Raw genomic sequence first — 22,890 nt, 5'->3', positions numbered from 1 at the left:
GTCTCTATTGGCCCATATCTTCCGATGCTTAAACTTTACACCCCGTCTTGTCACAATAAAATCTGTAGACCTTTACACATCTCGCACCCTGTCACCCTAGATGTGTGCTTTAGAACAAAAACTGTCAACTTTTATTTGTTATTAATAATATCCATTAGTCTCATCCCTCAAAGTATGAATTAATTTTATTATAAATATAGACAAATAAATTAGAAGTAAGTTTTTACGCTTTATTTTGTCTTTTTTCGACATTCGGTACCTAACAAACCAGTAAATATTTCATATTCAGTACAGTTCCTTTTGTTTACTAAATAAACGAATTGTCCTCATCCCTTATTATCTTATTAAAATTAAAAAAATTATTATTATTATTACTACTTATTTGATTAAAGACAATTAATATAATCTGCCACAAATTAAAGGCAGTAAGTATTATTTCAAATACTTATTCATACATTATATACAGAAATAGAAGAAAAAAAGAAAGAGAAAACATATTACTTACTGAATCAAAAGAAAAAAATTAAATATAAAATTATAGTCTTTTGATACTTTCTCATCATCCATTCATTTTTCACTGATTATTACAAATAAACCACAATGGTTCCTATTCATCCCTCTTCTCTCAGTCTGCTGGTGTTCCTCAAGGTAGTCATATCCTCTATACCGTCTAAACATCTGACATCCCAAACCAATCCTTACGCGATCCTCACCGCGTATGCAGATCACAAATGTGTGCTCGCAGTTAGTAATAGCTCTTTAATTGCATCCTAAACTCTCCAATCCCATATCACAATCCTCGAACAATGGTGTCTTTATTGGAGGATTAAAATAAATCCCAACGAATCCCATCAAATAACCTTTACCCTTCGTCATCAACGTACGAACTGCCTTACAGGATCCTTTAATAATGTTGCTCTAACCCCTGTCAAACTGATTCGCTACCTTGGGCTCCAACTGGACAAACGACTAACCTCGAATCCTCATACAAGACTGAAAAGGCAGGAGACTGCTCGTCGATTCCGACTATTACAGCACTTACTAGACAAACGGTCCAAACTTAACCACATTACAAAAGACTGATCTACCTGACTATAATAAAACCAATCTGGACATACGGAGTTCAGGTTAGGGGTTCCACTAAACCTTCGAATTCCTCTTGTATCCAATCTTTACTATCCATAATCATTCGTAAAATCCTCAATGCTCCTTACTTTGCCACGAATAAAATCATACATAAAGACCTTAATGTTCCACATGTAACCAATCTAGTCCGAACCAAATATCATTCCTTCCATTATAAACTACCTGACCATCCAAACCCACTAATTTCTAACTTTGCTTTCTCTTCCAATCCTCTGAGGCGCCTGAAAAAAAATATGTAAAAACGTCATTAGAGTGCTACCAATGGGTAGTTTCTCTACATGCCTGTACCACTCCATAACTTACATCAAATTTAATAAATGTATAATTATGTACAGTTGTAAATTCTAAAAAAGAAATTAATTCACTGACTACTGATTTTTCAGTACATTTTTTATTAATTTTTTAAAAATCTATATCTCGGGAAATATTGATCGTAAATAGCTCTATTAGGCCTCATATTGTAGTAAATAAGCTCTTCTTTGAATGACATTACTTTAGTTTTTATTGTGTTGTTGGTAGATTTAAATATATAGAGCTCCGAGTGAAAAATTAATTTTTTTTAACGTTTTGAAACAGCCGCGACTTTTCATTCTCCCAACATCTTGGTGGACTCATAAATTTTTACTAGTAATTATACTTATTTTTCATTAAAGTTATCCAAAATTGGGTGAAATAGCTGACTTTTTTCTCTTCTTGGGCTCTTGTACATATACATAGATGCCGAATGTTCGGTAAAGATGATACTAGAGGTTCAAGCTCCCGGTAGACAATAAAACGTTATGAGCTTTATAACTATAAGTAAGCCTACACTGGAGTTGATTGCCGCAGGGATTTCATTTTTATCCGATAATGCTTTAGGTAATAACCTTTACCTTCTTTTACAGGGCTTCAGGGATTACATACTCTCAATACAATGCAGTTAAATTAATCTATTTATTTTTTAAAACTATACATTCGTACTTCGTTTTAGGTAGGTCTAAATTCTTAACAACGACTTAATTCGTATTAAATAATAATAAAAACAAATTCTGACGTGTAAGAAAATCATGTTCGTTTCAAACCAGAAATTTATTAATTATACACGATGAAAATTCTCCCCTCGAATGTATTTCTATATGTTTCATAACTCAGTTTAGCTCAGAAATTATGATAATTTCCTTTTTAGTCATCACTAATATAAAAACAGTTTTAAAATTGTGATTTTATTCAGCATTTTCGGAGATGTCATGAAAAAAAAAAATACATAAATAAAAAATAATAACTAATTTTTATAAATACTCATTTTGTTCATGTAAAAACAAAAAAGTAATCATCTAAATTAATTATTAGTGGTTTATTATTTAAATTAATTATTTAATATATCGGTAAATAATAGACAATAAAACAATGTGTAAACAATAGACCGTAAAAGTCATTAGAGTAAACGTTATTTTGTTTCCATTCGAGTCAATTCTAAATACATATGTATGTAACTGACAAAGAGAAAATAAATAAGTCATACACAAACTAATAATTTACGTATAAATAAACAGGGATTAGATACTATTTATAGTATTTATTAATAACTGCATTTAAATATTTACTCAATATTAAGACAATCGTATTTTAGTGCAATAAAATATAACCATTAACTATATAAAATAACAATATTTATTGCTTGAATAGTTTATTTATGGGTGATAAGTTGGGATAATATTAGAAGGCAATCCTTCCGGCCTGCAGCACTAAAATACGATTTAGAGACGGTCTTTTATCAATTTTGAAAAATTTACTTAAAATGGGAAGGGGAGACTTAAGATAGTTAAATTGAGAAATATTTAAAAAGTGCCTAAAATTTTAAAAAACTACTAATACCGTAGTAGTATAATAATATTTTACTGTAGTAACAAGCTATGAATATTGTTATAACAACATTGTTGTCACTACCTATCGTCTACGAGATAGTTTGTACTATAGTTTTTAATATTTACTCTCCAACGGTATATTACTGCTCAAATTCCAGGATTTTATTTTCAACTTGAGAAAATATGTTGGCTTTTTATGTTTGGTATAAAATTCTTTCATACTTTATATTTATCATTTTTATTATTATTATATACTAAGGCGTTCGATCTCTTCTGATTAGTTATTTCCAATTCCCCAGTCTAGTTTTAGCGGTTGGTAGTATTTCAATTCAAATTTTGACTTAACTGAAAGATTTACATTTAATGTATGTTCTTTTGAAAGTAAGCTCCACCACAATTGTATAATTTAATGTAAAATATTTATTCATATTACTTATAAAGTATATCTAAATTTATTCCATGGGATTGATATGTCGTTCATCACTGTGTTAAGTGCTACCGAATAAACAATCGCCTAAGTAGGATTAAAACGCTGCGAAAATATAGTATAATATAGAATAATTGAATAAATATTTTGAAAATTATTTCTGATTATTATATATTTAAACAAAAATAGCGCGATATAAATTGGTCGATGTACGTTTCCCATAGTGATTTTGATTAATACTATAAATTAATGAATGGAGTATTTCTCTCTATATAATAAATAAAGATTGCTTTTATTTGAGTATATCTTTATTGAAAATAATTATTTACGTTCCTTTATTGTATTCCGTTCATTGGAGGCTATTAGGGAATAGCTTTGAAGCACAACAGCTTAAGCCGATTCAGTTTAAAGCCGAAAAATAAACCCCGAGAGCCACTTGGAAGGTTGTTCATTCTCTTTTGGTTAAGGGCATTTTATGAAAATTAAGTTCCATCCCTCCTAGCCCTGAATATCCTCAGGCTTCCAGGTTTGGGAAGAAGGGTTATTGCGTAACGCAGCCTCTTCAACCCCATCAAGTTAACTTCTAATAGCAGATCCCATTACTGAGGTCGTAGAGGAATTCTCGATAGTCTTGCTGAAGCATCGAGGTATCAGAAAATGCTTCTTTCAAATCTTACGATTATCCTTCGCGTTTTAACCTTTATTTTATTAATTCTTATTATATTGTTTAAATTTTTTTTATTATTATTTATTTATTGTAATTTACAACTGTACAAAATAATACAACAGGTAAATATGTAGTATGTTTCATATACACTTGAAAATCTTGGGAAGGAACCACCCATTGGTGGTACTTCAAACATTAATTTAAACTAGAAGGTCCCGTGGCCATCTTCTTTTCAGACGCCTCGGAGGATTATCAGGGATTGTTAAGGATGAAAGATTAAGAATTAATGGGTTAATATGGTTAAGGAGTTTGGAATAAAAAGACGCATATCTGTTTTGGGTCAAATCTGCAACGAATGGGATGTTAAGGTCTTTATGAATGAGTTTATTTGTGACGTAATAAGGAGCATCAAGGATTTTACGTATATTGTTTAAATATGAAATTTTCTAGAAAGTCCTGTTTTACACATACGTTTTTCAAAAACAATTTTTGACGTAACTTATTTTAATATTAATCATTTCGATTGGCTATTATATTTCGCTATGTATACCGTCGTCGGTCGGGATGGAAAATAGCTGAGGGCAATTATACAAATATTTAATTAGCAATTAAGATTGAGTTCTGAAAAACTATCATTATTATTGAATTCCTTTCCAAACGATTATTGTGTTTACCAATTAAATATATTTGCATTTATAAAATATTGTTACCATTGGAAATATATAATATAATAAGGGGTGGTATTTTGTAATATAATAGTGTATAAACTATGTCAAGGAAGCATTTATTTACGGTTGATTACAATGATTAAATGAAATTATAAAATGATTCAGATAAATGGTTTGCCATAAAATATTGTAACATTATAAATTATCATCTAATACTTCAATAATATCGCAAGGGTTATTACTTATTATTTATTTTAATTTTCAATATGTATTTGTAATAAATCAAATGTCAGATGTTGATTTCTTTCAGAATACTCATTATTTTTTGGTTTATAATTTACGTAATTCATTAATTATATACTCATTTATATTATATCCATAAATATATATTAATATACTTATTAATTATTTATATAATGCATATTGCTTATGAGCTCTGCTCTACGTGGAGGATAGATTGGGCTCTGAGATCCTCAGGTCGATTGTATAAATGTGACTAAAGATTATTTTATTTTATTTATTTATATTTTATTTTTTCATACTCATAGTTTGATTACGTTCATTTTCTTTATCCTTTTGTTTGCATATATTTTAAGAGAGATTTTATTTATTTGTATGTGTTTTTCTTCATTTATTTATTTATTTTTATTCTTATTTTATCTTATTTCAGTACGAATGTGATCATCCATCACTATTACCTATTGCCCACAACTGCGTGGCAGATTGTAATATCTATCAATAAATAAAAGTTTAAATTTTGAAAAGAAAACTATATATCTCTAATGATTCACGTTAATAACATTTCTTGTTCCTTGTAGCCTTAGTAAAGATTGCTTACTAGAGTTTCTAAATATTTTTTATTTTATATATCCACTTACCTATATATAAAATATGTAGTAACAGGCATATGTCATTGTTGAAATATTTGAATCTAAGTTTTCACCGGAAATTTACGTTGTAAGATCATTAAATTCAAAAATTTCAGATTTGCAAAACAATTGGTGTGTTCACTTCACTTACCTTGTTCAATTATAACCTCATTATATTTTCCAGGAATTAATATTGTAGGTCAAATTACTTTATAAAAAAATAAGAAAATATTACATCCGGAAATGTAATGTTATATGACACCCATTATAATTTCTGATAAATTTAATTTTACCTAAATGATCACAGATATAAGGATAAAATACGTGTATCGTCCATCATATTCGAGTAGAGACAGGATGTAACGAGTGACATTGTATTCACTATTCAATGTTTCTGTTCTAATTAGTATCGAATACTGACTGCTGAACATAATATCTCATATACAGTTGACAACAAACTATTAATTAACTAAACCATACTGAAATGTATTTAGACCCACGGGATTGACGGGGATGGTTGAGGTTGAAAATGTGACAGCTACATATCTGATCCTCAAAGTTCAAAGTTCTTCGAACAGTATTCAATTCTCCATACTTTCTTACATACGGCCTCAATGGCAAAACTTAATTTATCAACCTAATTTTTTGCATAATCACATGTTTCAACCATCCATATTGGCCTCTTATTCGCCCCCCCCCCCGTAGATTTCAATAGCAGTTACCTGACTAGGAAGAGAAGCGTTGTTATCTCCTGGAATGCTGCTTTGGCATCCACATTGGGAGGTAAAGCTAGGTCAAGAGCTCCTTAGGTTGATTGTAAATATTTTATAGAAGTTTTAACAGTTTCAAGATGACTTATTTTATTTTTTATTAACATTAATTTTCTCTATCTTAGTTATTCACTTATCTCACTAATCATTTATTTATTTATAATTCATCGATATAGTCTGCGTGGATGGAAAATCGTTTTCAAAAGTGGAAAGTGTCTTAAATGCTGCAATAAATGATGAACGAACTGAGATAGACAAGCTTATAACAAGCAGAAACAAAGCCTTCTTCTCTTATTCAAGAATACTCAAATACCGAATATCTCTACAAATCTAAAGGTGGTCTCTAAAAAGTACCCTAGAAAGCAGAATCGAGAAATTTGAACGGAAAATCATCCGTACAGGTGAAATCTGGGATCATATCCCCAACACATGCAGGAAAAGAACAAACAGTGAAGTGTTTACAAAGACGGATCATTGAATATCTTTTGATATGAATGCAAGGAGGTTAAAATGAGCAGAACATGTGACTCGAAGCAATCCATCAGGACGCCTTTACACAACAATGAATGACACTATAGTTAACAGGCCAACCAAAAAAAACAAAAACCAGACGGATAGACAGGATAAATAAAGATGTGAAAGAGCTGCATGCAGCAAACTGGAAAGACGGGCAGTTAGCCCAAGACAGGCAGGCGTGTAGAATGCTGTAAGGCCTACAAGGTCTGTAATGTAATCCGAAAAAAATATAATTTTATTTGTTTTAATTAATGTGTATTGTTATTTTTTTCTATTTCCTTTCTTCATTGTATACATTTTACATGAACACTTCCAGCGTACATTCTTATAACCGTTGAGTATAAATTATTTTTCAGTCAAAAATAAATTTAACTAAAAAAAAAGTATCTAATAACCAAACCAGTTTACGATTTATAGGATTTGAATTCTAAAACTTTTTCAAATTAGTATCATTTGAATTTTAAAAAGTGATAATATAAATATTTATGTTATGAAACCACTATACATATAAAAATATATTAGTTAAAGTCTGATATGCGTTTTTATGATGTCTTTCCCTATGTTTGCTTGTGAAAACCACGGTTTTTGAAAGATGCTAGGACATATAATTTCATAGAATTGTCCGGTTGGGTTCTCCTAATATTATTTTTGCCAGCTTTCTATCTTATATAATCATATAATAATCCGTGCGAGGCATCTTGGTGTGTACAGGTTGGCCTGTTGTGATGGCTAATTTAGCGCACATACTTACAAACGTTGAGTGTGTATTATTTTTCAGTAGCTACAAAATTATATTTTGTTGATTGACTGATGTAATGACTTACGTCTTAGCATAAATTTCATTGGTTCTTCTGATCACAATGATGAACTATTGTTCCAACAACACCGAGGCTTCTTGTGTGAAGATCGAAGGTTGATATTATAAATATGTTAACAAGAATTCTTTAATAAATTCATATGAAACAGCCTGTTAAAAAATAATATTACAATTATATTGAATAAAGTTAAACAAAAGTTTCAAAAAGGTATTGCGACGTGTTTTTTTTGGGCTTCAAATGATAAGTAGTACCATTACCAGAATTTATTTATTTATTCTCTAAAAATTCTAAAGTAAACATTGGTCACACGGATTTATTTAAAATTTGGTTCAGCACAAACAAAAGAACTCATTAAAATGCTTAAAATAAAGTCAAGTTGTGGACATGATTTGATCCCAGTAATAGCTATAAGAATGTTACCCAGGAAAGCCATCGTTTTCATAACGTCAATTGCCTGCATACTGGATACTTTCCCGATTCGTGGAAGAAAGCCGAAATCGTAGTAATATATAAACGGTAAAACGCTAAAAAGTCAGCAGTTTGTTACCCATTAATGGAAATTTGCTGGGATCAGTTATAAAAAAATCTTTTATCTTTTTTTTCAGTGCATCAAAATTATTCCGGATTTTCAATTTGGTTTTCAGTATAGCCATTCTACTTCCCACTAACTGGCAAGGCTATTGGGATTTATAATAAACGGATTCGAAATGAAGAAGCACACCCTGGTAACGTTCTTGGTCTTCCAACAAGCTTTTGATAAGGTATGGTACTTAAAAGTATTTATACGACATTCTAAGCTCATTCCTCAACAGCAGAAACGTTTCTGTTAGAATAAATGTCACGAATTCTACCCTCAGACAAATCCATGCTGGTACTCCACAAGGTTCAGTCATTTCTCCAATTTACTCTCAGAAGCCCACCAGATTCACCGGAACTATTCCTCATAGGTAAAAATGAGCAATGGAATCCTGCCAGTGAAATAGTAAGATATCTGGGAATTCACCTCGGTCGACGTCACCGTTAGCAATGCTTTATCCGATCCTAAATGGAAAATCCAAATTAAAATCAGAAACAGCTATAAAACACTTCTTAAGCCACTGCTTATGTATGGCTGTGAAGTCTGGGGAGCGGCATCCTTTACGAAAAGGAAAAATATTACAATATTTGCAACATGAAGTCAGAAGAATTACAGTGGATACTCTTTGGTTTGTAAGAAACATCCAATTGCATCAAGAATTACAAATAGAGTCAATAGAGGATCACATCAAAAAATGGTTCTTGAGGTTTCACTCCCAGTAATCTACAGTTAAAGGAGCTGTGACCTACAACCTGGGAAACCCACCCACAACCCGAAGACTGAAGCCCAGGCTGCTTCAGGACATCCTGTTATATATTTTATACTTATCAGTTCTGTTATTGTCACTATAAAATTTTGTTTTATCTTAATTTCTTGTTTTCTCTTCATCTTTTTTTTTTAATTCCTTTCTTTTTTTTCCATTAGAAGTCAATTATTTATTTTTTTAAATCTATAAATTTCATTGTTTTTGTTACTAACTTTTTTTTTTTTTTTTTAATAATGTCCTACAGTATACCTTAATAATGTGGCTCTTACCCCTGTAGAACAGATTCGTTATCTTCGACTTCATCTTGACAAACGACTAACCTGGAATCCTCACACAAGACTGAAAAGACAGGAAACTGCACGCAGATTCCGACTATTACAGCACTTACTAGACAAACGGTCTAAACTTCCAACTCATTACAAAAGACTGATCTACATGACAATAATAAGGCCCATCTGGATATACGGAGTTGAGCTTTGGGGCTCCACTAAACCTTCGAATTCCTCTCGTATCCAATCTTTACAATCCAAAATTCTTCGTAAAATCCTCAATGCTGCTTAATTTGTTACTAATAAAACTATCCATAAAGACCTAAATGTTCCTTATGTAACCGATCTAGCCCGAATCCGATATTATTCCTTCCATAATAAACTCCCTAACCACCAAAACCCACTAGTTTCTAACCTTGCTTTCTCTTCCATTCCTGGCAATCCTCCGAGGCGCCTGAAAAGAAGATGGCCTCGTGAACTTATATTGTAAACTGTTTTTCGAGTTCTACTACTGGGTAGTTTCTCTACATCCTGTATCATATCATTATGTCATTATGATCAAATTTACTTGTTGTATTTTTTATACAGTTGTAAATATCTATAAATAAATAAAATAACAAATTTTTTTAATAACAATATTTTAATTTTAATTTGATTTTTTGTTTTATTTATAAAATTGTACATAGTTAGGGGTGACTTTTGTTTGAGCCTATACCTCCCCCCATAATCAATTGTAAAAAAAAAAAAGATACCTCTTACATTGACCATGTAAGTTCCACCAGGCCGATCGGCTTTAAATAAATAAATAATTAAAAAATCTCTTCTTAAGAATTATTATTTTTATCTATTTATTTTATCTTATTTTTTTTTAAAACATTGTAAATAGTTAGGGGTGTATTTTTAACGAGACTATTCCCACCCATAATCCTATGTTAACAAATAAAATGTAACAGTCATATTAACCACCAGGCCCATCTGGTATTAAAAAAAGCATGAACAAAGGTATGATTACCAATAGCTTACCTTTTATTATTTGCCATTTACAGAATTTTGTCCTCGGGAGTCTTTGATGTTGTCCAAAGGTATTAAGTGGGGGTAATAGATTTCAATAATCGCTATTTAAATTGAGAATGACGATTAGAGAACCCTTTTGGAAAGGGAACGAATAAAGAAAACTTCACTTGAAGGCCCCTCTTTTCCTAAAAACGGTTGTCCCTTTGCGGTGAACCTACTGACGCGGAATTCATTTTAAAAGGGTGAATAACTTTTAAGGGGATTAAGAACTTTGTGTAACATTAAAACCCATTAGTAAACCATACTGTGGTATCATTACTGAGTGTATGATCTTCACTCAACTAGTCTTTCTCGAAACAGATGACATTATTCTGTCAAAAAGATATTTGAATTTTTAGTTCATTTTATCTTATGTTTATTACAATCTCCCAAGTTTAACAATAAATAATATTATAGATAAAATTCAATCTGAGATTATTTTTGGTGAGGGTTTATTTTATTTTTGATTACTAACTGTAGTATAATATATTTATTTTCAGTATATTATATAGATTTATTTGATTATGGGGCAACTCCTTTACAATATGTAGTGACATTTATCACTGTTATGTTTTATTTTATAAGAGTACTTTATTGAAAATCATTTAAATATATCAATAACAAACAATGTACCCATTATCTACATTCCTGATAGTGAGAAAATAAAAGAAAAAAAATTCACTACAATTTTAACCATATACAAGAAACAAAAACTACAGATTCTATTGAGATTTTTTTTTTCGACCAAGACTTCCATTAGGGTCCTATACTGATTGAGAAGATTAGTACCCAGCTTTAAGTATAAGATTTTGGGGTACATAAATAAATAACAGTTTAAGCTCCAATCGTGAGGGTACTGACAGAAATTCATAGCAATAATTTGGTCTAATATTGGCATACCAGTGAAGCGGTTACAGTGCTGTGCTGGGATCGGATCTGGATGGGTCCTCTACACGTCATGCGTTGGGGTAATTGTGGGCTCGGGGATCCTCAGGTTGTAAATGTTGTGTATAATTTATTTTACTATATCCTAGTTTGATATTGTTCATTTTATTTATTTATTTTTCCTTTTATATACATATAGAGATTTTATTTTTTAAATCTTTGGTATAAATGGATTCATTTATCTCTATTAATCATTACCTAAGATTTTGGAATATTCTAATATTTATCAGTTCTTCTTCCTCTCAAAAAATATAGTTTACTTTCAGCATGGATTCGGTTCTTTTGATAAAGGATAAAAAATGATAAGAATCCTCCAACGCCGTTTCATCACAACATGGACAAAGCTTCTGTGGGTCCAAAGTATATTTGTGCAAACCGACAAAAAGAGTAATTGCATATTTACCGGAAAGTCTTAATTGGGCAATCATTCTCTATGACAGCTGTTTACTTTTAATATATATATTTTTTTAAATTATTTATTTAATGCAATTTACAACTCTACAAAATAATACAACAGGTAAATATGTTGTATGTTTCAGATACACTTGAAAATCTTGGGAAGGAACCACCCATTGGTGGTACTTCAAACAATAATTTAAATTAGAAGGTCCCGTGGCCATCTTCTTTTCAGACGCCTCGGAGGATTATCAGGGATTGTTAAGGATGAAAGATTAAGAATTAATGGGTTAGGAGTTTGGAATGAAAAGACGCATCTAATGGGAATCTTATTATCTTAAATCTGCAACGAATGGGATGTTAAGGTCTTTGTGAATGAGTTTATTTGTGACGTAATAAGAAGCATCAAGGATTTTACGTAGGATTTTAGATTGTAACGATTGGATGCGGGAAGATTTTGATGGTTTGGTGGAGCTCCAGAGCACAATTCCATATGTCCAAATTGGTCTGATTATCGTAGTGTATACTAATTTTTTGTAGTGAATGGGAAGGTTAGAGCGTTTGTCAAGTAAGTGTTGTAGCAATCGGAATCTACGAGCAGTTTCTTGTCGTTTCAGTCTTGTGTGTGAATTCCAAGTAAGTCTCTTGTCAAGATGGAGTCCTAAGTATTGAATCTGTTCAACAGGCATTAGTGGTGTGTTTAGAAAGGATACTATAGGACAGGAGGGAAGAGGTTTACAACGGAGAGTAAAGGTGATCTGGTGGGATTTGTCAGGATTTATTTTGATTCTCCAGTTTTTACACCAAGTTAGTTAGCTGGGTCGTTGTTTACAGAAAGTATACATGTGTCCTCAGCGTATGTTGTCAGCACTGTGTTAGGGTGGGTTGGGATTTCAGCTGTATATACCGTATAAAGAATGGGACCTAAGATACTACCTTGAGGAACACCGGCGGACTGAGAAAAGAGAGATGAGTAGGTTATGATTTACTTTAAAGGTTTTATCAGTGAGGTAGGAGCGAATTATAAGGAAATATGTTGGGGGTACTTTTAATATTTAAAATACATATATATTTTTTCTCAAGTGTAAGAAAGCTGATTTTCTCAATCCAACGTTTCATTCTAGACATATTTAACATTTTAACTAGTTTTTTATCCTCGCGTTTTTCACAATTTCTGCAGTAATTAACAATGTCCTCACAATGTTAATGTATTCTCATTTATTTTCCCATCTCTCATATATTTTACCATCGCTATTTGACAAAATTAGTTTTTTTTTGTTCTATTAAACGTTCAACTACTTTATTGGTATTAATAGAACCATTGAAAGTTGAATGTATTTAACCGTGCTAAATAATAATAATTTAAAAGGATATTAATTTAAATTGTATTAAGCTTGACATTGTTATTTTTCCCGACAAAAGATAAAGTTCCACAAAAATATACAAACATAATTACCACCTTTTACCGGATTTATTTTAAAGCCATTCAGTTTAACTTCATTCATTAAACATTATTTGTTAACATTTTGTTTGCCAGAAAATTTCTTAGGTTCAGTATTAAACTGCCTGGAGGGGTGGTCAAAATAAAATTTAAAATTTTTTATATTTCGTCTTAATCTTTACAAGATAAGTAATATATGATAATACAAATACAGATAGTTTAAATATTAATTATTACAATAATAGAAAGTTTTAGCGAAGATTTTGCAAAGGAATTTCTCGTAAAAAAAACAAAAAAAAAACTGGAGGAATCGTCTAGCATAAAATATTCATTTATTATATTTTTATTACTTGAAATACTTTATTATATGTCGTTATTTGAGTCATTTTTTATTATTTTGTGGAAAATCCTATTTTCTACATTTTTGATATATTTATTAACGTAGCAGAACCACCTAAATCTAATCAAATTATCAAAATGGCGAATAGCCTTTCTTTGGACGTTTTCCTGCATTGAATTAAATGGGATTGAGAAAAGCTAATTCCTCTACTTGAAACCTGAATGAACTTTAACTTCTCTGAAAGTAAATTAACGATTCAGATCCTATTAAAAGTTTTGAATATACACATCATATTGATAATATATAATATTATTTCTAGTTGGAAATATACGGAAAAAAGAAGGGTGGATGTGCATTTTTATCCACTTTACAACCTCTAGAACTGTACTCTGTGTGTGTACACACACATATTAAAGATAAATTTCCATTTATTTAATTTATTATAGTTTATATGCTCCGAACCATGGTTTCCATTGTACAGCGGCTGACTGCTCATCGCTGCATAACCAAGTTTAGGCTAAATTTGGTATTGACTTTTCCACCAGTTCACTCGGGTTCAAGGACAATGACAACCAGTCAGGATCCACGACTTTGGAGTAAGCTGGCTCACGAGGATCTATACTTCTTTCCCCGAACCAGACAGAACATGGTCCGGTCAGTTTGAGTTGCTTCCAGTAAGCTCATGGGCCCCATAAACCCTCTCCTTGGTTTGAAAGAGAAGTGTTGTTTTCCATTATGATGTCACGACATCTGATAATTGGAGTTTTAGGCGGTCACCAATCCAAGTACTGATTACGTTGGTTAACTTTAACTGTTGCAAGTGCTTTCACCCACTTGGCTACTCCGAACTAATTATATATATATATATATATATATGTGTGTGTGTGTGTGTTTGTATATGTACCAACTTATAAATTAGGAGTTATAAATTTAACTTTCTAACTCCGTTTTTAAGTGTAAATTGGTGTGAAATCCTAATTTCACATTATAAGTATATGGAGTTGAATTTCAGTCAAAATTTCATCTTATCCATTTATTTTTTCTAGGATTTCACCACTTTAGACTTCAAAATTGAGATAGAGTTGAATTTCAGTCATAATTTCATCCCATAAATTTGAGATTTTTCTCACCACTACACCACTTAAAATTGAGTTAAAAAGTTATTTGTAAATGCAGTTACTGATAAAAAAAAGTGTGGAGGTATCAACTTTACCATCAATGCCTAATATTTTTTCCAGATTTTTAATGCTTTTAAGATTTTACGGACCTCCACAGCCACTTTCATTCGAGATAGGATTAAAAATTTGTATGTGAAATGAACTGTTCTTCCCTTTTGGGGGTCTCGACGTTTTCTACCTTCTCGCGCCACCCTCTTGCGGTTTTTAAGAAAATTAATCACTTTTCATCTACTTTCCAAACAAAAATAAGAGGGGGGGTACGTCCTTAGTAGCTGAACTCTGGATCTCGATTCTCGTTTGTTTTTGTATATCATAATATTTGCATTAAATATATTAGTGTCATCATTTATTTTTTATTGGTACGAATCTGGGTCTTGGCCAAAACGGAGTCGAGCAAAATGGGCCAAAATCCCTCCTTCCCTTCCTAGCAATATAGTTAACTACGATTTTTTACACCGATACCTCCTCGTTCCCTACTTCAGGTACCCCGATTGTATTTTTAAATTGTATATAATTTGTGTGGAACAAAGGGGTAGTTGAAAATGTGAGACTTTTTCTCCTCATTAATAACACTTATATTTCTTTTAATATAATCATAATTCCCTGAGGAGGTAACTGGGGTTAGTGTGTTCATTTAATTATTTATTTCAATAATATTACATAAGACAGAGCATTAGGTGTCCCATAAATAACGGAATGTTGATTATCTGAGTGACTATGCTGGAAGTTTCGCTGTCGCGGTCACTTCTGCGTCTGATTGGAGCTTCCCTCGTCCAGGTAGACTAGTAGGAGGAATGGTGAAGACCATGTACTTCGCTACAGGTGTCTGGAAGAACGTCTTTCTATCTCGGAGGCTGGCCAGGTAGTCCTGGACTCTGGCGTGATGGTAGGGGTAGGCCAGGTCATAGCTTGCATGGTACATAGGCTGGGGCGGCATTGCAGTCACGGCGTCTTCGGGATCTTCCAGTGTCCGCGGCTAGGGGGGCATCAGAAAATGAGACCCCCGACCCCGACTTTATACGAATCCAAAAAAGAACTAAAAATATCGGATACTTAAATCCGACAACGATTAACTAAATCATAGAAAAAATGTTCAAAGCTGTCAATAGCACTTAAATATTGTTTAAGCTATTCATTTGAATAATAGACAATCTTTTCTATCATGTGTACATAGTGCAAATCCATTAATTAAAACATCTTCTAATATGATATTTGTGTTTTAAAAAGAAATATGTTTGCAATTGAAACATGTCACTAATAACTATTAAAATTATTGAATTGTAATTTCCATTTTTTGTCTTTTCTTTACAGCAGTACTACCTGCTAGTAAGTAACCCATTATTCAATATTTTCTGTAAAAACATCACCTGTAGATAACAAAACAAACTTTACGATAGTAAAGCACATCTTACTGCTTGTAGTTCTTTGCTTAGTAACGCAAAACTGTACTGCTCTTGAATTTAACTACACTTGCTTTGCATTAGATGGAACTGGTGTTAGGCTTTTGAAGTGTGACTTGAACAAAAAAACCAAACAAAGTGTTCATATCGCTTATGGCAGTTATTTTATTACATACCCTAAAATACTATAACAATTATTTAGTTTCACTATTAATTTTACCAAATTTAATTTTATTATTTCCTACTTAAAACACGCAAAGGGAAATTTTCTCATTGAAGTCAGTAACAATTATTCATGCATTAAACAACAAAATCAAAGATTGATCCAAAAACTTCGTTTTAGAAGTTTTTGTATTCTGTTGGTAATTAAATGTTCAACAATAAACAATTTTAAATATAATTGTAAATTATAAAATACGTGAAAAGTAATATTTTTTGATTTTTTATATAGCATCAAATAGCTGGTTGTACATAACGAAATTTCAGTTACTTATATGTAAATATATAATTTATTTATTTATTATTCATTTTTCTTCTTATATACATATAGAAATTTTATTTATTTATTTTTTAATGAATTTTTTTTCAAATTATTATTTTACTTATTTTATTATATTTAATGATAGTGTACAATTATCACTATTATCCATTACCCAATTTTGTGGCAGACTGTAATATTATCAATAAATAAAGTGTGATTACACTTATTTAAAAATAAGTTATCCGATTAGAAATAAATGTTTGCAAAATAATCATGTAAGAAACATTTTGAACTATCAATGATGATAATAAATTTGATAACTGGCCTAAAATATTTAGAAGTTCCTCATTTCCATTCAATATCACTTTTGCTTTTTTGTCGATCAGAACATTTCTGGCATTATCCTACAACATTAAGCCATGGTGGGAAGGTCGAGATTCATCCTATGGGTCTGCCACTGAAAAACAATAGCATGAGTCCGATGAGGCCGCATCCAAACCTGCGTCGTTTTTGACTCAAGATTGCTAAGGTGAAACCTTAACACAGCCAACAAGACCATCCAATTACCACCTGATTACTTCTTTTTAAAAATTGTTCTAATATTTACAGTTTTTTTTAAACTAAGATTGCGATTCAAAAATACACAATTGCCTCCCTGGAATAAATTTTCTTTTATATTCTGAGCATTTATAAATAGGAAATCAAAAAAATGTTTTAAAGAATCCAGTGGTTATTTATCGATTAGGTTATCAAATTACATGACATAAGATCATGTTTTTTTGATGTTATCCGGAAAAATTGACTTTTCTTTTCTCGATGAAAACATATGATATTTAATAAATAATAATTTACTAAATATTAAATAATAGTAATAATTTACATAATTAAAAAAATCATATTGATTAAGTGGTAATAATCATAATAATAATGGTAATTGTATGATACGAGTATTTAGTGTACTTATTTTTTTTAAATAATAATTTTATCTATGAAAATTACACTAAATAAAAAAAAAAAGAGGTCTGTGAAATTAAAGACATTAATGCTCGTGTTATTTTTTTTTTTTTTTTAATGTAGTTCAAATTTCACCTATATAAAGCAGGTAGTTTTAGTCTTCAGGACTCAAACTTACTATTAATTTATACTTTTTTTTGGATTAAAGCATAAAAAGTTATTTTTAAGCAGTATTTTCTGTAAATGGCAAGATACTTAGTAAATTTCAAATGCAGACTTCACAAAAAAAAAAAACCCAAAAAACCTGAAGTTGGCGAAACGTTCATTGATAATTAAGTTAATCTTGCGAGGGTTAGAGATTAGAATATTTCATATGTAACTCATATTTATCTTGTGTCTAAAATATTTTAACTTAAAAATAAAAAAAAACGAACTATTATAATATCATTGAGAAAATTCAAGTATTGCTTAGTGGTGGTGTTTTAACCCTTTTATGTAACTTTTTTTGATATTACGAACCCAAAACAAGGAAAAGTTTTTGTAAAGATATAATATATTGTTTACTTATATCTTTTAAAATTATTATAAATCAAGAAAAATATAACTGAAATTTCATATTTCAGCAACTTTGTATTTTGGATTCTAGTTATATTGTAGGATTTAAGTAACTCCATTTATAGAGTACCTAAAAACACGAATCAGATTAAACTAAATAAATTCTTATTATTAATAGAACTGTATATTTTTCTAATTTCTCTTACTTTTCTTTGACTTCTTTATTGTTCAACATGCATCGAATTTATTTATACGTGAATGTTTCAGCATTGTTGTAAAGCGTAATACTTGACTGAAAAAAACAAAACGAAATTTTCAAAGTTCAAGACACTTTAAATCTTGACCTCGAAACTTTGCTAAAGTTCCAAAATCACTACTTATTCACTTACCTTAATTAAATTATTTTCAGCCAAATGCGTGGGGCGGTGGAAGCTTTCCCGGTGAAAAATTGAATATATTAGTATTACCATCGCGGTGGAAAATTTTTCCTTCCCTCAACGAAATCGCTTCAATTTCTTCCGCAAACTAGATTTGTTGGAAATTTCCTGTTCCCTTAGTACGGAAAACAAACGTAGGCGTGAATTCGAAAATACGAACATTACGTGTTGTATTCCGATATATTTTTATTTATTTTTTTTTAAAAGAAAAATCATTCAGCAATAATTTTCTTCAAGGTCGGATTATAAATTAATTTTGGATTTCAATACACTTTTTTTAACTAATTTAAATAGTTCATTAGTTATAATTTGTTTTGCCTAAATCCTCTATTCTCTATTAATGACCTATTCGGGCCCAGAATAAGAATGTCATGTTTCTGGAAGGCACTAAAAATAAATATCGACTGACCCAGTACGAAATCGAACCCACAGCGTTCTGAACCAACGTGTCCGGCAATCACGTCCTGTAAAGATAGTGTTAGTGAATTATTTTTTAAAAATCTGATGCGAACATGACACAACTTTCACTTACTACCCTGAATACTCCCCAAAATATTATGTAGATTTTAGTATTACTCTAGCTAGTTTTGTGATTTAAAAATAAAAAATATCTAAAGAACAGGGAAGATGAAAATTATGAACAAATAATTTTTATTATACTGTAACTATAAAATTTCTATTTTAGAGTTTCTTGAGGTGTGTGTTACGAATATAAACTTTGTACTTGAAAAGATTACGCCAGTATAACGATGACTACGAAGTAGTAATGCAATTGGGAATGTTCATGTCTTCTCGGGTTTTCTCGTCCAAATCGTATGCCTTTTTTTTTTTTTTTTTTTTTTTTTTTTTTTTTTTTTTTTTTCTGTTTTCCTTTTTTTCTCTTTTTATTATTCATAAAATCCTTTACATTTTATATTCATCCATTGCTTCTCATTGCTAACAATGAGAACTTTTTTTTTCAAATAAACTAAATAAAGGTTCTTTGAGAAAATATTTAAAAATAAAAAAAAAAGTCACCATTTGAGCCATGTCAGACTATATAAATGAGAAAATGATATAACAAATATTATATTTATCAAATATTTATTGTCGTTTTAGAGAAAATCGAAAAAATATGAAAAATCAATTCTACAAAGTGGCACGGTTAGTCGATTTAATAGAAAAAGTCTGTAACATAGCAGTCATAGAGCTATTTAAATATGTAATTTCATTTTTTTGCGATTTTTTGTTTTTGAGCTAGGTTTTTTTTTTTTTTGGACTTAGGGGACCTTAAAACATGTATTTCTATCGAAATATAGAATTTGAAAATTTTCACGATGGGAATAATTTCCCTTACTGTATATTCCGCAAGCAAGTGGAAGTAAAAAATAGTTTTACATATTTATTAATTTTTTTCGAAGATGGTTGAAAAAGATTGAATAATAGGTGAAACGTGATACATTTATTATTATGAGTACATATTGTGTTGATACCTTTGAAAATACTTTGCTGTAACTAAAGTCACAATTGATATTTCTTATGAAGTTTTGGGTGGTATGACTTCATTATTTGTTTTACCTAATAAATACTATTAGAAAATAAATTTATGACAAATTTGAACAAAAACTATGAAAGGTAGTATTTAAGAAATCGCTAAATGTAACAGTTCATAAAAAAAATAAAAATTAAAAATTAAAGAAATAATAAAATATTTTATAATCAATTCATCAACAAAAAATTCTATAAAACAATACTTTTCAAGAAATAAAAATTGATGTCACTAATTACGTTATTTTTCCAGTAACAATCTGCTTTAGTCACAGTGAGTCTAAAAAAATAGTAATTGTGAATGAACATTCATTTTTTAAAAATTAAAAAAATAAAATAAAATAAATGACATTTCAGTTGTAAGTACAAGTGAAATGCCATTTTTTTTTAGAATAATAAATTTCAATAAAAAAAAATTAAAATAGTTTGATCAAATGATACGCATTGATTTTTTTTTCTTTTAACGAATTTTAAAAAATAGAAACATCTTTTTTTTTTTAATTCAATTTTTCGAAATGATTTATATTTCAAATTATTTGTAGAAATAAAAATATTAATAAAACAACAGTTTATTGGTTTATTTATTTATACACAGTTTATAGTTATATAAATCAGTTACGTTTCCTTAACCAAAACACCAAAGCGTTACAAAGCGTCAAAGGAGCTAGTTAGCTGCAGTGCAGCATATCAGAGGGTGGGGTTGACCTCTTTGCAGAACTGAAGACGATACCTTGCCTTTTCGAAACTGGACAAGTAAAATAGTTGTCCCTCGCTGCAAAAGTAGACTCATTATTTAAGGTCTCGTGACAAAGCATGATGTTCCCGTGAGTTAAGGGCGTTTCTTTTTAATGGGCTAGAAAAAAAAAAACCAAACAAGTTTTGGCTTTTTTTTCGTTAGAAGAGCTTAGAATTCACATGCGCCAAATCTTGCCTTGTAATCGTTAACAATCCTTATGTTAAATAATATTATTAACAAAGTTGAATAAATTTATTCCAGGGCCTCTGGAGAATAAATTTATTTATAAGAATCATAACGGAAGTATAATACAAAAGTTGATGCTTTCTTAAAAAAATGTTTATATGAACACGACTGACAACAAGGAGAAGGCACCAAAAATGTTTTATTGATTTTATTAGGAAAAGTATTAATGGATGCATAATGTTTCGTCCAGTGTGATTGGGAGCTGGGAGATTTTTTTTTAAATCCTTGAGGGTTCTAAATCTTTAGCTACGAAATCAATATTCGGTTTGAAGCTCTTTATGTATTCAGTTCATCCGATTTCGAAGTTCTTAAACGCGTTAGAAAATGAGAGTTTATTCTTTCAATTCCTATAAAGAGTTATGACATTCATAGGTTTTAATTTAAAAAAAAAAAAAGACTAAAAAATATATTGAATTGCAGACTTTTATTTATTGATAATATTACAATTTGGCCACAAATTTGGGCAATGGGTAATGGTAATGATTGTACACTTTGATACAAAAAAATAAAAATAATAAACTAAGTAAATAAATATTAACAAAAAAATATAATAAAATAAAAAATATAAATATAAAAATAAATAAAATCTCTACAAGTATAAAAGAAGAAAAATAAGTAAATGAAATCAATATAATCAAACTAAGTAAAATAAATTATATACAATATTTACAATCTCGACCTAAGGATCCTCGAGCCTACTCTATCACCCACCCATGAGGGGTAGAGTAAGGCCCTTTGAGATCCCAGCGCAGTCCTCTCGTCCTCAGTCCACGTCACTGGTAATGAGCCAGTGGAGGCTGAGTAAGTGCGCTAAACCTGAAATCATTCTTCATGAGCGGAGCATCCATTACCAAAACTCAAATCGATTAGAAAATAAACAATTTTTTTTGTTGTGGATAAATAACAACGACGTTGACGATTTCTACCTGTATTAAAGTAAATCGCTTAGAGTTCTTAACAATTCGACAAATTTGGTTTAAATTGGTACAAGGATTTCTGCTTCCTTTAGCAGTTTGAATTTTTGAAAAAAACTGTTTTTTTATACGCTTGAAAATTTAAATATAGTGTTTTTTGAATCGCAAATAACATATCTGACACCAGTTTTAATTGCAAAATATGTGTTTGAATAAACTGCAATTAATTGAAAAACTATTTCCTCATTATGTTTAATTAAGTATACCCACTATGAAAAATCTATAATATTTAGTTATATAGTAGTTATTTCATTTCGATAAGTTGGGTAACTAAAATTTCCATATTATTTTTCTTCAAATTCCCAAATAGGTCTGCTTAGAGTCACGTAGATATCTATATAATGAATAATTGAAAATGAAATTTAAAAATTTCAACCTTAAGTGCCTCTTTGATTTAATTTTACACTTCTTTCTTTCTTTAGAACTATTTTAACGATTTATTGTGTTAGGAACAATAAACAATGGATAAATACCAACATTAAAGAATTAAACGAGTAAAAAGGAAAAATAGAGACAGGAGTTCGAATCGGAAAAAACCGAGATTGCCTGATCTCTTCTGAACTCATTGTTATTTAGTTATATTTTAAATATATATGTTAAATTTTTGTATTCTGGGCAGAAATTAAGTTGATATTCGTTATTTTTACCTCGAGAAACTTCAAAATATTTACGGTAATATTGTCCGACTATATGACCACATCCATCGGCCGGTGCCAAAATAACATAAAAATGATCGACATAAGTGCAATTTCTTAATAACAATTTTGACTATTATGACGTTGTGGAAACGACTACAATTTATGAGGTAGATCAGTACAATATGAACTGATCTCTAGTGTTAAAATTAATAATTAAATTAATAAATACTGAAATGAATATAAATTAAATAT

At 30.2% G+C, this 22,890-nt stretch overlaps 1 protein-coding gene across 2 annotated transcripts in view; it reads left to right on the top strand.

Moving 5' to 3' along the window:
• LOC136796724 (uncharacterized) overlaps window positions 1–22,890 on the top strand; it is an 887,913-nt gene that overhangs the window by 206,495 nt on the left and 658,528 nt on the right. The window contains exon 2 of one of the 2 annotated variants that reach the window (XM_067051189.1): window positions 16,002–16,016. The exons of the other annotated variant lie outside the window; for it this stretch is intronic. Coding sequence (XP_066907290.1) covers window positions 16,002–16,016 — 15 coding nt within the window. The remainder of the gene's footprint in view (window positions 1–16,001; window positions 16,017–22,890) is intronic. 2 annotated transcript variants of the gene reach the window in all.

Source organism: Halyomorpha halys, unplaced genomic scaffold (genome assembly GCF_000696795.3).
Source record: "Halyomorpha halys isolate HHAL.00 unplaced genomic scaffold, Hhal_1.1 Scaffold357.1, whole genome shotgun sequence".
Classification (NCBI taxonomy): Eukaryota; Metazoa; Arthropoda; class Insecta; order Hemiptera; family Pentatomidae; genus Halyomorpha; species Halyomorpha halys.
The sequence above is the reverse complement of the archived record's forward strand: the minus strand, read 5'-3'. Positions and strand labels throughout refer to the sequence as shown.